This window comes from Spinacia oleracea, chromosome 5 (assembly GCF_020520425.1).
Source record: "Spinacia oleracea cultivar Varoflay chromosome 5, BTI_SOV_V1, whole genome shotgun sequence".
Classification (NCBI taxonomy): domain Eukaryota; kingdom Viridiplantae; phylum Streptophyta; class Magnoliopsida; order Caryophyllales; family Amaranthaceae; genus Spinacia; species Spinacia oleracea.
This window is the reverse complement of record NC_079491.1, coordinates 80,997,752-81,013,988: the sequence shown is the minus strand read 5'-3', so window position 1 is coordinate 81,013,988 and position 16,237 is coordinate 80,997,752. Positions and strand designations below refer to the sequence as shown.

At 41.8% G+C, this 16,237-nt stretch overlaps 2 protein-coding genes across 2 annotated transcripts; both read left to right on the top strand.

Annotated features, from left to right (window-relative positions):
• The first annotated feature begins 930 nt into the window (after nt 1–930).
• On the top strand, nt 931–2,928 carry LOC130460611 (uncharacterized). The gene is made up of 3 exons (XM_056827928.1): nt 931–1,067; nt 1,218–1,518; nt 2,794–2,928. The coding sequence occupies exons 1-2, from the start codon at nt 1,002–1,004 to the stop codon at nt 1,494–1,496; spliced, it is 345 nt and encodes a 114-aa protein (XP_056683906.1). The 5' UTR covers nt 931–1,001; the 3' UTR covers nt 1,497–1,518; nt 2,794–2,928.
• An 11,285-nt stretch (nt 2,929–14,213) lies between these two features.
• On the top strand, nt 14,214–16,137 carry LOC110776704 (glucan endo-1,3-beta-glucosidase 5). The gene is made up of 2 exons (XM_021981253.2): nt 14,214–14,784; nt 14,872–16,137. Exons 1-2 carry the CDS (start codon nt 14,438–14,440, stop codon nt 15,974–15,976), a joined length of 1,452 nt encoding a protein of 483 aa, XP_021836945.1. The 5' UTR covers nt 14,214–14,437; the 3' UTR covers nt 15,977–16,137.
• Nucleotides 16,138–16,237: the final 100 nt, after the last annotated feature.

Genomic DNA, 16,237 nt, shown 5'->3' with positions numbered 1-16,237 from the left:
GGTTTCAGGCTGCTAGCTTTGGCAAGCTGCAAATGTTGTTCTGTTGTGTCTGCATTCAGTTTTGTTTGTGTTGTCTTATTCCTGGTTTTCTCCCTGGATCTGGTGTTTAGGTGCAGTCAGTCTGTTTTCTTAGTTCAGCTAGTGTTTCTGCTGAGTGCGGTTTGTTTGCTGCTGGCTAGTGCTCTAGTTCCTGGTTCAGCGTGTGTTGATGGGCTTCTAGTTAAATTTTGTGTCCTGTTGCTGTTGCTTTATTGTTGTTTACTGCTAGGGATGCGGGTTGTGCTCCCGTAGCTTTTGTCTCTTTTGCGTTGTTTGGTTGTTGTGTTGGTTTTTTTTCTTCCCTTTGGTAATAAAATATCTCTATTTTACCCAAAAAAAAAACAAAAAAGAGCAGAATAGTGAATAGTTGGCTTCTTAAAAAATCATCAGATGTTTTTGTATCTTTTAATTTAAAGAAAAGAAAGGTTTGACTATATGATGAAGTGTCTTCATGGTGCATGATTACAATACACCTGCTCATATCCTCATACAACACTCAAAATATAACCTAATTCTCTAAAATTACCTGTTTCAAGATATGCTCATTATTTGTTTTTTCTTTTGTTAGAAAACAAGTTTGCAGAATTCAGAAAATCGTCGAGAACTAGACAACATGCACACAGTTGGTCCTGTTTCTTTCGCCATGAAGCATGAAGAGATGGTGCGATATGCAATTCATATTGAGCTTAATTATAATGGTTTTGTAATGAAAAACTGATATATTTTGTTTTTCTTATAATTCATTTCTTAGTTCCGGAAAGATGGTGTTGCACCATCAAAAAGAAAGATGTTTGAAGAGACTCGACGACGAAAGGAAGGAAAAACGTATGATCGGCCTTATGATGACACTGAACAGAAGATAGTAATTATTATACAATTCTTGTATTTTAATATACATACAAACTAGCTATTGTATCATACACATTGAATTAACCAACTTATTTTCTTTAATATAGCAAGCAATGAGGAAGTTGGAAGCTTTGCAAGATGGACAAAGCAGTGATTCTCGTAAGGATTCATTTGTTGAAGTAATGGGGAATACACGTCGGGGATCAGAGCTGTTAGTTGGACGTGGTGTCACTCGTATGAAGCTGAAGGAGAAGAAAACTAGTACTTCTTTGATTTTACCAGAGGAAGTCATGGAGAACATTAAAACTGCTGTTATTGCTGATGTGCAGAAGGATATAAGTGCTGAAAAAGAAGAGTTAGCAAAAGAAAAGGAAGTCCATGCTGCACAAGTTGCTACAGAAGCTGCTGAAATGCAAAGAAAGTCAAAGGAACTTGAATTAGAGGCCTTAAAACTACAACAAATGCGTAGGGAATTTGAAAGTCAACAAGAGAATATTACTCTTGATGTGATAGCTCTGTCAATTGCACAACTACGCCAAAAAGATCCTAGTTTGACACCTCAAATGATTGCAAAAGCTATAGTGTCAGCCACTGCAGATGGTCCATAGCATATAGGTTTCTTACCTACTGGTATGTTTTCTAATTCATAATATTCCTTCTCCTTATTTTTGTGCACCTGTTCCACAACGCAGTATTTTGCCTTCAAAACGCAGGAATGCTAAATTGTGAAATAATACAAAGAACATCAATAATGATCAAACCTTAGTAGGTTTAGAAAGCTATCATATCAATTCATCAAGGCATTATATATGTTCATGAAATGATTGAAGGTGTACAACAATATGTTCATGCAATAAATTGACAAGTACATATATCTGATCCGGTGGACCAAAGATCAATAGGGTCCATAATATATGTTTGATCGATCCATTTTTGGAGTTGGGTATTCAATATTGGCCCTATTATTAATATGAATAATCGGTTTTTCCCTAAAATGAGAGTTTAGTATAGACGTATAGTTATGGTAGAAAAATGAGAGTTCAGTAGAGAAATATAGTTATGGGAAAGTTTATTAATGTATAACCTGTGATTAGTGTGATAAGTCTGTAACCACTTTCTGAAATTCGTGTCTATACATTGAGCCAAGTATATAAAGGAGTACGTACTCCGTAATATGATACGGATTAATGTGATATGACCACAAAACTAGCTAGTTGTTGATACGAATGATGTATCACGTCATTGCAACTAAGCAAATGCAAGAGAATGTTGTTAACTTAACTTAATCGTTGGTAAATGAAACTGAGAATAGAAAGTATATGTTTTGATTCATTTATGTTTTGGCTTTATCTGTTGAAAGACGAGTCCATGAGAATTGTTTGGATGTCATAAACTGATAACTTTCAACTGCTAACAAATATGGCCCTTTTTTTTATGGGGCAGCAATCACTTGGGTTTTTTTCCAACTAAACAATTGCCCCACTCAGAAAAAGGAATGAGCTTTGAATGGTCCTAATTGGTAATTTCACCATGTACTTGGACGATTTCACCATAATTACTCCATGAATGTCCCTTCTGTTTTGTGCTTTAGCATAAATGCCATAAGGTGCTTATCGCCATATGGGCTGTTGATTGGTGCCTACTGTGTTTGTGAAATGGCATATAGAACCAGTTTTAAGGACTGCATGAAGTTGACCTCTTTTTTCTTTTGTTTTGCAAAAATCTTAGCTTGTTGTATATCATAGGTTGCCTTTGTAAACTTATTTGGTTAACAAGTTCATTCCTATTTTTTAAGGTTTATCTTTTGTCATTCATGTTGAGCTTCTTTTTTCTTAAATATTTGGATTTTATTCATTGATATTGAATTCTTATTAAAATGTTATACTTGATTTGTTTGTTGTGCAGGATGGTGCATATAGTCAAGAAGTATGAGCTACTTTAAATATGTGGAGATTTATAGGGAACATAAATATTAGACAGGTTTTAAGAAATAAAGCTAACGTATAGAGATTATTGCAGGATTATTTAATTTTAATGGAGGTAGTTTTAGAACATTTTTTGAACCATTCAGACAATTGTAATAGATATTATTATTCTTATGAATTTACAAAATTTTAACTTATTTGTTATGAAAATCTTATTATATGTAGTTGACATTTATTACAGGTATATGGATAACTAAATCCATTGAGAATATAGCTATAGATCAATTGAAAACTTTGTATTACAGGTATATGGATAACTAAATCCATTTGAGAATGTAGCTATAGATCAATTGAAAGCTTTGTATTACAGGTATATGGATAACTAAATCCATTTGAGAATGTAGCTATAGATAAATTGAAAGCATATAAACTCAATTTAAAGCGTTGCCATAAGCTAAATTGAAACCGTTGCTGTAAGCTCAATTGAAAGTGTTGCCATAAGCGCAATTGAAAGTGTTGCCATAAGCTTAATTGAAAGCGTTACCATAAGCTCGATTGAAAGTGTTGCTATAACTAAAACTAAAAGTGTTGCCATAACTCGATAGAAAATGTTGCTATAGGTACAATTAGATGTGTTACCATAAGTGTAAGAAAGTGTTGCTTTAGTTTTAAACTCCAACCAACAACCAACTAATAAGTGTTGCCTTAAGTTAGCAAAAACCGTTGCCTTAAACGTGTAAATGTTGGCTTAAGTTGTTGAATAACTGTTGCCTTAGGTTAAAAGTGTTGCCTATAAAAAGCGTTGCCATAGTTAATTATGGCAACAGTTTATCATAATTGTTGCCTAAAACCGGGAAACTGTTGCCATAAACTTATAGCAACGCCCCCTATTGGTAACGGTTTTTTAACCGTTGCTATAGGCCTATTGCAACGGTTAATTGATCTATGGTAACTGTTTATTGCCGTTGCTATAAGCCTATTTTGTAGTAGTGGTCATTGCGTACAAAGAGAGGGGAGAACTTCCCGAAGACAAGATGCAAGCAAGGAAGCTGAAAAGGTTCAACCAGTGGTTCATCATTGACGCCAACGGAGAGCTCATGAGGAAGTCATTCTCAGCCCCACTTCTGAAATGTGTAGGCCCAACCGATGCCGATTATATCCTAAGGAAAATCCACCTCGGCATATGTGGAAATCACATCGGAGGCATGGCACTGGCACACAAGGCACTAAGGGCCGGATTCTGGTGGCCCACCATGGTCTCCGAAGCAAAGGCGCTGACAAGGAAATGTGAGAAATGCCAAAAGTTCGCACCTGCAATCCACCAGCCAGCCCAAACCCTGCAAGCAACACTCTACCCCTTACCATTTACACAATGGGGTTTGGATATCATCGGTCCATTCCCTTCGGCTGTGAATCAAAAAAAGTGGCTGATTGTAGGGGTCGACTACTTCAGTAAGTGGATTGAGGCCGAGGCAGTCTCATCCATCACGGAGCAACAGGTCCGCAAGTTCATTTGGCAAAATATCATCACAAGGTTCGGGATACCGAGGCTAATGGTCTTTGGCCATGGGAAGCAATTCGACAACACACCACTGCAAAGATGGTGTGAACAGTTCGGTATCCGCCTCGCCTACTCAGCAGTGTGCCATCCTCAGAGCAATGGCCAAGCCGAAGCCGCAAACAAACTCATCCTCAACGCACTCAAGAAGAGAGTTGAGAACGAAAAAAACAAATGGCTAGAGGAGCTCCCTGGGACACTCTGGTCCCTTTGGACCACCGAGAAAGAAGCTACAGGACAAACACCCTTCCACTTGGTTTACGGTTCCAAAGTTGTCATCCCTGTAGAGATCGGAACAGAAAGCCTAAGGGTCCAAGCATACAACAAGTATGATGGAATCCATGGGCAAAGCAACAATCAACTTCTGACCGAATCCTTGGATCTGCTAGATGAGGCTCGGGACGAAGCCAGAACTCTCAACGCAGCCTATCAGCAAAGAGTCAGCAAGCACTACAACCGAAGAGTCAATGCCAGACCTCTAAAGGTCGGTGATCTAGTGCTCAGAAATGCTGCTGCAGTTCAGAAGGGAAAGATCCACGGGAAACTCTCGGCAACATGGGAAGGACCATACATCATCCACTCTGAAAAGAGGACTGGCACCTTTATGCTTAAACAGTTAGATGGGACCATCTTGAAGAACCATTGGAATGCCGATGTTCTCAAGAAATATTTTGTATGATCTCACCCCTCCTTTTGTATTCCAAGTAAGTCGTTTAATGAGAAGAGGAAAGCCACTGGCACCATGTGTTTCATTAAACATATCCCTATGTCCTTTTTATTTTTCTATCACTATGTTTTCATACGAATACATGAAACTTCGAATCTGATCAATCCGAAGCTAAAATCAACCCGAAGTAGCCATTTCCTGGGGTCAAAAGGCCCAAGAAATAGCTAATTCGAAACAACCCGCAAGGTACCGTCCAGAATCCTCGGATTCGCGGTACCCAGGGACATTCCGTTCGCAAAAAAGTCTCGAACAGTTATAAAGAGTTCGGCTCAGATCCACGGATCCTCGAAACTCATAACTGAATCAGACTTGCGATTTCTTGCCCAGGTTTCCGAACCACAAGAAGTCGGAAGAACAGAAAGACATCAAAAGAGCTCAAAAGCAGACTCAACAGATCCACGGATCTGAAGAGCTCAGAAGCAGACTCTAAACATGTCTACAAACATTAAAAGAGCTCAAAAGCAGACTCAACAGATCCACGGATATGAAGAGCTCAGAAGCAGACTCTAAAACATGTCTACAAACGTTAAAAGAGCTCAAAAGCAGACTCTCAACAGATCCACGGATCTGAAGAGCTCAAAAGCAGACTCTAAACATCTTCAGCGCTACAAAAGAGCTCGAAGTAGATTCAGGAGCAGACCGAATCCCTTAACAAATCTATGGATTTGACTCACAAACAAAGAAGCGCCTCAATAAATCTGCGGATTCAAAGACAAAAGAACTAGATACTTCGGAAGTAGCAGAAGAGATAGAGAAGCAGTCAATTAACAAACAATCATTTTTTATTCAATATTTGGGGGGAAAATACAAGCACATCAGTCAACTCGGCACATACCCGAGGACCCTCAAAAATTGAAAATAAAAATGAACAAGTTAAATCGGCAGCCATCAACAGATTAAAATCGGCCTACCGAAGTACACAGAAAGCAAAAATTATTAAAAGTACGACGCAGCACCGAGGCAAAAGGGGGGAAAGTCAGCACAAGTTCGGAGGCCCTCAACTGGAACCAACCGACTCCGAAGAAGACGACTGCCCGAATTCCTAAGGGACTTCACCAACAGGTCCCTGAGGAGATACATTCGGAGAAGCAGCCGCAGTGGTGTCACCTTCCGAGGCGATCTTCCGAGCTTGCTGCTCCTTAGCAGCGTCATCCCTATCAGCCTGGCACTCCACCTGGTTATCCTCAGCTGCGAGCCACTTAGGCACATTCTTTGCCCACTTAAAGTCAGGCATGTTCTTGGCAAACATCCTGCGGCAGCCGAGGATCCCCTCCCAGTACATATCCTGGCATTGATCTCCAGTATACATCTGGGCCTTCTGCTCCTCAAGTTCACGAACTTGCTCCTTCAGACGCTTGACGTCATCTTCAAGAACGGGAACCCGATCAGCAAAGGCTTGGAGTTTCATATTGCTCTCCCGAAGCTCCATAATAGTAGCGTCCCTTTTGTGAAGCTTGGCCTCGAGGTCAGCTCGCTCTGCGGCGCTCTTCTTCGCTTCGGCAGCAAGCTTTAGAGCACCCTCCTCCACTTGGAAAGTCAAAACGCCAACCTCCTTGCCAATCTGAAGCAAGGCATCCCCACCTTCCTTGGTAAATTCAGCGACCTCTCGCCTCGCTTTCGCAAGCTCGGACACGAGGAAGCTGAACTTTCGATCAATGTTGGGGATGTCCCGAGCATAGAGCTCTTCAAACTTGCGGAGCCGCCTCTCATCATGAAACTGACATACGGCAGCAAAGGAGCTCCAATATGCAGACTGGGAGAAAGCAAAGTTAGGAGAAACGAGGAAAAGAAAGCAATAAAAAAATGAAAAGTAAAACACGCACACATTACCTCATTCAGATGGTACTGAGCCATCTTTGTCGGATGGTTCGCCACCTCCCCAGGAATGCGGAACTGCGGGATCCCACGAAGCAAGTTTTCGTGGGCAGCTTCGGGACCGACCAGAGAGCCCACATGAGCCAAAGGGTCCTCACCCAACACAGCAGGGCGAGCGTAGCGAGCCATGGTTTCCCGAACTTCAGACGGAATCCATTTCAAAGGAACGTCCGCGCAGGGGTCGCCATGGACCAACCCTTCCAACACAGAAGTGGAAGTCGAGCCCAAAGTCTCACGAGGCCTCTTAACCCCACGACCTTCGGAGGGTCCACCTTCAGCAAGTTGGAGAGGCGAAGGCTGCTCGGCACCTTCGGCGGCAGAAGTTGGGTTCTCCGCAGCCTCAGAATCAGAAATCTCCACCACTACCCTAGGTGGAGTCTGGGGATCCTCTCCCATTGCAGCAGCAACCTCCTCAGAAGCAATACCCTCAGTGGGAACCATAGGGATATCCACCTCGGCTTGCTCCAACTCGTGGGTAATGTCCTCAACGAACACTTCCGTTGGAGTCAAGGGCTTCAGCGGCGAAGGAACGTCAGTTTCCTTGGCCAAAGGCTGATCCACAGGATCATTAGTCACCAGCACGGCGACACTTTTCAACCTTTGGCCAGGGAGGGGAATGAAGCGACGCAGATTCTCGGGGAGAACCATCTCCTTCTCCTGCCGAGCAAGGTACCGCTCTCCTGCTTCAGCGAGGCTTGGATCCGAGGCAACAACCTGTTGAACCTTTTCCTTAGTTAAAAAAGGCCGTTGGCTCAGAAACTCAAGAACCTCGGGACGGGGAGTTACCTTGGAAGACTTCTTCTTCTTCTTCTTTGGGCTCGCCCCCGAAGCAGACTTCCCTTTCTGAGAAGTTTCTTCCTCCGAAGATTTTCGCTTTTTCAACCTCCGCGGCTCCTAGAAAAGATAGGAGTGAGAAAGCAGGCAAAAAATAGAACAAGGAAGATGGAGAAAGAACAACTCTTACCTCGGGAAGGGTAAAAGAGAGAGGAGATGAGGCAGACGAAACAACGGGAGCAGTAACTGTCACCTCGGGACCCTGCAACCAAAGGAAAGAGATTAATCTCTACCGCAGCAGTAAACACCTCATACCCAAAAAGATAAAACAAGAATGTTACCGGATCAGAAGTAGTTACCAGCTCATGCAGAACAGTCTGTCTCGGAACAGCTTCTCCAGGGCGGTCGGCAGACCAAGGGTCGGCTCGGACGTCTTCAAGATGGGCCAAGGCGTGATCCGAGAACTTGTAGCTATCTAGCCTCGGCTGCCGAGGGTTAGATGCCTTGAAATCGTAGGGAGGGCAACTCTCAAGAACCTCGCCTTCCAAGGAGTACCCCAATTTCTGAGGGTCAATAGCAGCCTCGCCGTACGCTACAACAAAACAAGAGAGAGGGTCAGATACAGGCAAAGCCAAGGAGAGGCAAATACCTCAGCTGAAGCACGATCTCAGCACAAGAAATCTCACCCCTATCATAGATCCGACTGAGACCGGCAGCAGCAAGGAGAGCCTCCTGAGTGATATAATGGAAGTTCGGAAGCCAATACAAAGGCTCCCTAGTCGTTTTCGCTCGGAACCACTCCAGAAGAGCAACATGATCCGGATTCCAGATCGACCGGGCCAACCCTAGACATCTCCGGATCCACCCTGACAAACCATTTCGGTGGCGCATAATAATGGGGATGCTTCGGATCCACGGGCACCCGCACTAGAAGCCATTGCTTCTTCCAGTTATGAACCGAAGACACATAAGGGAACGCAGTCAGATACTGCGAGTCGCTCTTGCGAAGCCGCTTGTTGGTAATGGTCCACCAACCATGTTGGGCATTCTGATTCCTCCCGAGCTCATGTATCTCCTTGAAAACCTCGAGAGACGGGGGATAACCCAGAAAGTCGCATGTCCAGCGGTAAGAAATGATATGACGCATCGACTTCGGCGTCAACTGCGCCAAAGAAATTTTATACTCCTCCAACACTCGGGAGACGAACGGATCCAAAGGAAATCGAAGCCCATAATCAAAGTGGTGGAGATACACAGCAATTAAGCCTGGGGGCGGCCTCATCACCCGAGCGTGCTTCTGAAGCGGAAGCTCACACCAGTAGCCCAAGATATTGAATGCCATAAAGATCTTCGGCGAGCCGATGATAATGCCCTCGACGAGCTTCAACTAACCACTCCCCTTCAACGGCCGTGCCATCGGGACCATCAATCTCACTCGGATCATCAAAGAGAGCCGCAAGTTTACCCTTAGGATCCGCCTCTTCCCACCGCCTCGGGAAGAAAGGGCGAATAGGAAAACGGCCAGTAGCGCCGGTTCCATGACTTGGCCCAGCGCGAGCCCCACTCCCTGAGCGCTCTTCAGCCTCAGAAGAGGTCTTCGCCGATCTATCCTCAGAGCCACTAGACGAGGATACCACACCCGTCTTCGTCTTCCATCTTCCCCCAGCCATGGCAAAAACTCCAAAGAAAGAGTGCCGAAATACGAAGAATCAGAGAGTAAAAAAGAGAAAACGAGAAACAAATTACCTTCCTCGGAGCGGAAATCGCCGACAAGTCGAACGGAACAAAGACCCGAAGCTGATTCTTGGCAAATTTGCGAAGATCTAAAGGAAACTCACAAGAAAAACCACCGGAATTCTGGGAGGATTTGAGAAAGATTTTTGCGAATAAAGTTTTGAACGAAGGGTTGGGTCGAGTATTTATAGGCCACCACCCACTGAAACTGCCTAACTTCCACTTTGTTCTGGGCTGTTCGATCAACGCCATTCATGAAGCATCCATGTGACACCTGCTCCACTCCCTTTTGAAAAAAGAGAGGGAAAACTTTCCAACTTCTGATACATGGAAACCCGCCCATTTATTCCTAAATGGACCGGGTCTGGGGGGCATGTTGTTTGGGCTCCCAATTGACTATCAATTGGGCCACTAAGTCCAAAGCCCAATGGCTCAATATAGCAGCATCAAACCCACAAGCACTACATTCCAAAAGGCTATTCAGCCACCAATCAAGGCCCAAGGCCCACTTGCAATAAATGACCTAAGGGGATTTATTGTACAAACACTATAAATAAGTCGTCATGGCTCACATACCAAGGTACGTCCATTTCACGCCTCAAGACTACTCTTCTAGAGAACTTCTCTCTCTAGAATCCGAGCATTGTTCTTACTTAGGCATCGGAGGGGCTTTCCTCGGAAACACCCCCGAGGCTAGTAACTTGTTTATTGTGCAGGTTGATTTGGACATGACACATTCGAGCTAGCAAGATGTTCAACACACACAAAAGGGCCTTCATTCGAAGCCCATTGTTTCATCCACTTCAACACCAGAACACTTACCAAATGTTATCTTCCTTTTATATATGGTATTATTTTAATACCAAATTTGATCAAAATTACTGGTACAAATAATATACTGTACCAAATTTCATGTCCGTTTTCTATTTTGGTACAAATATAACCATTCCCCAAAATTGTCAGATAATGGTACATACTATATACCAAATGTTATACATGGTATTTTTTCAAACCAAATTTGAATCATGTTATACATGGTATACAATTTTAATGTTACTTAAAGGTATGGTACTAATGAAATATCAAACTACGAGTTCTAAGGTACTAAATTACCCAAATAGTATCACATTGAACGAATTTGTTCACTCATACTCCGTATATTTTTTTTTTTATAAAGGTAAGGAGAAAAACCTAGGAGCCCCTCCGCACGAGGGTAACACCTAAGTTATCACTGTTTACAATTTCTTGTAAAGACGGACTAGAACTAGGGTTAATACACATGGGCTCAGTAATGAGATGTCCTACATTAGCAATCCAATCCGCTGCTCTGTTTGCCTCCCTAAAAACATGTTGTATATGCACGTTCCTACACTGCTGGAGGAGGGTCTTGATATCTTGAATGATATTTTGAAGCTTCCATGGGACTTTCCATACTCCTTTCAGAGAGTTGATGACAAGAAGGTTATTACCTTCAATATGGACGTTCTGAATTCCTAGACTGACTGCCTCTTGGATTCCTTTGTGAAGAGCCAAAGCTTCAGCCATAAAGACTTGCATTTTTCCTAGGTTAAAGGCTTTCGCAATGACCGGATTACCATTACTATCTCTGATGATGATGCATGTTGCTGCTGAAGAAGATTTGCACGATCCGTCAAAATTGAGCTTGAAGGCGCCCATAGGGGGCGGGAACCACCTAACCAAAATGGTTGGGGAGGTGGTTGGAGGGATGCTTGGGGGGGAAGAAGAAGTGAAAGGGGTACCTTTAAGTTGGTGAGAATCTAAAAGAAGCCTGAACTCCCATTCTTTGAAAGCATTGGAAGCCTTAAAAAAGCAACGGCAGGGTGAAACATTAGTGTTTGAAAAAACCAGATCATTTCTTTCCTTCCAAATTTTCCAACACAGATAAATGAATTTATGAAGCACAATTTGATGACGTCTAAGGTAATCCAAGGAACTAAAGAAGTCAGACATAGGAAAAGTGCTATTCAACCATTTTTTTGTTAGGCTGTGAGCCCAAACATTTCTAGAGTGCTCACAAGTGAGGAACAAGTGGTTAATGGACTCACTAGACAAAGAGCATCTTGGGCAACAATTGCTTGGCATAATTTTCCTATTAAAGAGGATTTCCTTAGTAGGAATACTTTTGTGACATATTTGCCATAGAAAAATCTTGAGCTTAGGAGCGATGTTAAGTTTCCAAATCCAATTGTATTTCCACTTACCATTAGAAGGAGGAAGATCATGTGCTAGCCACGTTGCTGATTTAACTGAGAATTCTCCTGAAGTTGTACATCCCCAGATAGGGCTGCCTGCAATATCGGTAATGGGAACTGGGATTCCTAAGATTATACTTACGATAGAACTTGGGAGAGTAGCCGATAGTTTTTGAGTGTTCCAGTTTTTCCTGTCATCAAGGAAAAGAGCTACTGTCGAAACATTATCTACCATTGTTGGATTAATATCTGGTAGGTCTTTTAGAGCAAATTGGCCAATCCAATTGTCGTGCCAAAAGCTAATCGACTTTCCATTACCTAACTTCCATCTAATTCCTTTGCGGAGTATTTCTCGTTGGCTCAGAATTTGACGCCAAATACACGAGTCACGGGGTTTAGATTTGCTAGTAAAAAAGGTTCTATTGTTATTCAGGTATTTTTTCCTCATTATTTTGGCCCAGAGATTACTATTATCTGTAAGGATTTTCCATCCCAGTTTCGCAATGAAGGCCCTATTCAAGGGGTAGGTTCTTCTGAGTCCTAAACCACCTTTTTCCTTTGGCTAACAGATTTTTTTCCACGAAATTAAAGGTAGAGCTTTCCCTTCACTGGATTGGTTCCAGAAGAAGCAACGGTGGCAACTATCCAAAACGCTACAAGTTTTCTTTGGTAATAGGAAAGAAGAACATATGTAAGAGGGGAGAGCTTCTAAGTTGCTTTGAATTAGCGTTGATCTACCTGCTTTTGAGAGGAAATTTGCTTGCCACGAATTGATGCAGTTAGTATTTCTTTGCATAATACGCTCAAAATCAGATTTATTCGGGGTAAATCCAGAGAAATGAGCCCCTAAGTAGCGTCCTAGGGCCATTGATTTAGACATGTTGAAAATACTAGCTAGGGAGTCCCTTTTTCCATGCGGGATATTCTTTGAGAATATAATCGAAGATTTGTGAAAATTAACAAGCTGCCCTGAGAAACAGCAGAAATCTGAGATTACTTTGAGAAGATTTTGACATGAGGAATTCGTGGCTTTGCAAAGAAGGAAACTGTCATCCGCAAACATAAGACACGGTATTCTGGGCGATTGGGGAGCTATTTTAAAACCCAAGCCCGTGTTAGTCTTAGCACTTGCATTGTTTAACATAATGATGAAAACTTCCATGCATATAATAAAAAGGTAGGGTGAGAGAGGATCCCCTTGTCTTAATCCCCTAGACGGGGTAAAAATTTCAGTCGTAGAATTATTAACTTTGATGGAGTACGAGACAGTAGTAACACAGGCTTTAACCCACTTAATCCAGATATCGGGAAAGCCCATTTGTTCTAATGTGGACCATAGAAAATCTCATTCTATTCTATCATAGGCTTTCTCCATATCAAGCTTAAGCCCACACCATCCTATTTTGGATTTCGATTTTTTAAACACGTTTAGAATCTCTTGGACAAGAAGAAGATTATCATGAATAGATCTACCCGGAGTAAAAGCATTTTGAAAGGGGCTAATAATTTTTTGAAGAACAGGGCTTAAACGGGAAACTATTAGTTTCGATATTGCTTTATAGATTGTGCTGCAAAGACTGATTGGTCTAAAGTGGTTGGGGCATTCCGGATTTTCATTTTTTGGTATCAAGGCGATGAGGGTATGGTTCAAAAAAGGGGGTAATCTTCCATGAAAAAGAAACTTTTAACCGCAGTGGTTATTTCCGGACCTATGATCTTCCAATAAGCTTGATAGAATTTCGGTCCAAAGCCATCCGACCCTGGAGCTTTGAGAGGGTACAATTATAGTACAATTATAGTACCTATTGTCTTAATTGGTACGCATACAGTATCAACTTTTGTATTAAATAGATCGATAACTTTCCAATTATGAATAAATTGTTATCTTCGAATTAGTACTCTATGAATTTCCAATTAAATTTCTATGAAGTACCAATTTCATTTATATTTACAATTAAACAGAAACATCAATCTACCCAGTAACTCCAAATAAATCTGTCAAACTATCTGAATTCAGTACAAACGTCAGTTATAAAAATTTGCAAAAATTTCAATAAATTAAATATTTCGAGACTACTACCAACGAATTCAAACAGTTATGGGGTAGTTCGTACCAACCCTTTTTCTTGTTCTTCTTGTTTTCTTCTCTCTCTCCTGTCGAAGAACACTGTTCTTGTTTCTTTCTCTCCTCTCAAGTAACCGCAATTATGAAACGCCTAACAATTCGCTCCAACTTTCCCTCCAAATTTTCTGTGTTTTTTCACCAACAAATTGGCGAAATTTCCCCACCAATGTTTCCCCCCTCTTTTTTCCCCACACCCCTTTCCCCGTTACGGTGAAAAAATACCTTTCCAAACTTTCTTTCACAGTTCTCCTTTATATTTAATCAGTTTATATTATTTAAATGGTACTTGTGTCCAAATTTGTCGCAAGCCATTATGACGAGAGACTTTCTCAGTGAACATCAGCAAAGTAGCATAAAATCCCATATACACCATCATCTGTTATTCGTGTCTCCCCCTAAAAAAAAGGAATAAAAAAAAGGGGGAAAGTAAAGATGAAGCGTATGTATGAATCATTTATATTGAGTGACATGTTAACTGTTATGTCTCCCTCCGTTAATAGAAGAAATCTGGTGTTGTCAGAAGTGAGAAAGTGCAAATTAATGATTTGTTAATTTAAAATCGAACTCCTATTTTGAAAATTTGTGATTGTTAAAGAAAGAGAAAAAGGGGAAGGGGGGATGAAAAACTGGAAGGAGCTGGTAGTGTTGTTAATAGGAATAGTAATGGTGGTACTAGTAAAAAAAGGGGAAGCCGCAATAGGAGTGAACTGGGGAACGCTGTCGCAGCACAGACTATCAGCAACGACGGTTGTAGATCTGTTGAAGCAGAACAAGATCTCAAAAGTGAAGCTGTTCGATGCCGACCCTGAAGTTCTCAACGGTCTCAGGGGAACCCATATTCAGGTTATGGTCGGCATTCCCAATGAATTTCTTTCTATTATTAGCTCTTCTATCCCTGCTGCTGATTCATGGGTTCATCACAACCTTTCTGCGTATGTCTCTACAAACCCTTCCGTTGATATCAGGTACAATATTTTTATAATTTGTGTTAATCTGTGTTATTTGATGAAAGAATCTCAACTTAGCTCAAGGGTTGTTGGCTTGGCTTTCAGGTATGTTGCTGTTGGGAATGAGCCATTTCTTAGCAGTTACTCTGGACAATTCCAGTCTTATGTCGTTCCGGCTTTGCTGAATTTGCAGCAGTCATTGGTGAAATCAAATCTTGCATCTACTGTGAAATTAGTAGTCCCCTGTAATGCTGATGCATATGAGTCATCTCTCCCTTCTCAAGGCGCCTTTCGCTCCGATCTCACCCAGATTATCACCCAACTTGTTTCTTTCCTCAATTCCAATGCTGCTCCCTTTGTTGTCAACATTTATCCCTTTCTTAGCCTCTATGGAAATTCGGATTTCCCTCAAGACTACGCATTTTTTGCTGGAACAAACCACCCCGTGATCGATGGTCCAAATGTGTACTACAATGCTTTTGACGGAAACTATGACACATTAGTAGCAGCACTTAGCAGGATTGGGTATGCTCAGATGCCTATAGTGATTGGTGAGGTTGGTTGGCCTACTGATGGAGCTATAGGCGCTAATCTTACAGCTGCCAGAGCTTTTAACCAAGGCCTTATAAATCATGTTCTTAGCAACAAAGGAACTCCTCTCAGGCCTGGTGTGCCACCTCTAGACATTTATCTTTTCGGCCTACTTGATGAAGACTCCAAAAGCACTCTCCCTGGTAACTTCGAAAGGCATTGGGGAATTTTCTCATTCGATGGGCAGGCTAAGTATCAACTAAATCTTGCTTTAGGTAGTGGCTCATTGAAGAATGCAAAGGATGTTAGCTATCTCCCGTCTAGATGGTGCATCGCGAATCCATCAAAGGATCTGTCTAGCGTGTCAAACCATTTTAAACTTGCTTGTAGTGTTGCTGACTGCACTACACTCAACTATGGTGGTTCTTGCAATGGAATTGGGGTCAAGGGGAATATTTCCTTCGCATTTAATAGCTACTACCAGATGCAGAAACAAAATGTACGGAGTTGTGACTTTGATGGGCTTGGTGTGGTCACATTCTTGGATCCTTCCGTTGGAGAATGTCGATTTCTTGTTGGTGTCACAAACTCTACCACTTCTTCAAGTCATGGATTCTCTGGCAAATGGATGATTATCTGGACATTAATCTTTTCAGGGAGTATTGTAATTTTACTCTAGGTCAAATAGGATTAGTTTAGAGCAGGGTAATTTTTGGTCGTGTCAAATGATAGATTATGTTGTCTTTATAGGCATATTAATTTAGGCCAGTGACTTAATTTAAGGTTATCTGAGCAAGGCAACCTTTCTGCCTATACATTTATATATGAAAAATACAAACATACAGAGTTCTTGAGTCTTCAAAAGTTAGCCAATGATTGTGTAGTTATTAGGTTAAAATTGGTGTTTTCATGCGCATGAGCATACCTAGAACAAGGTTGC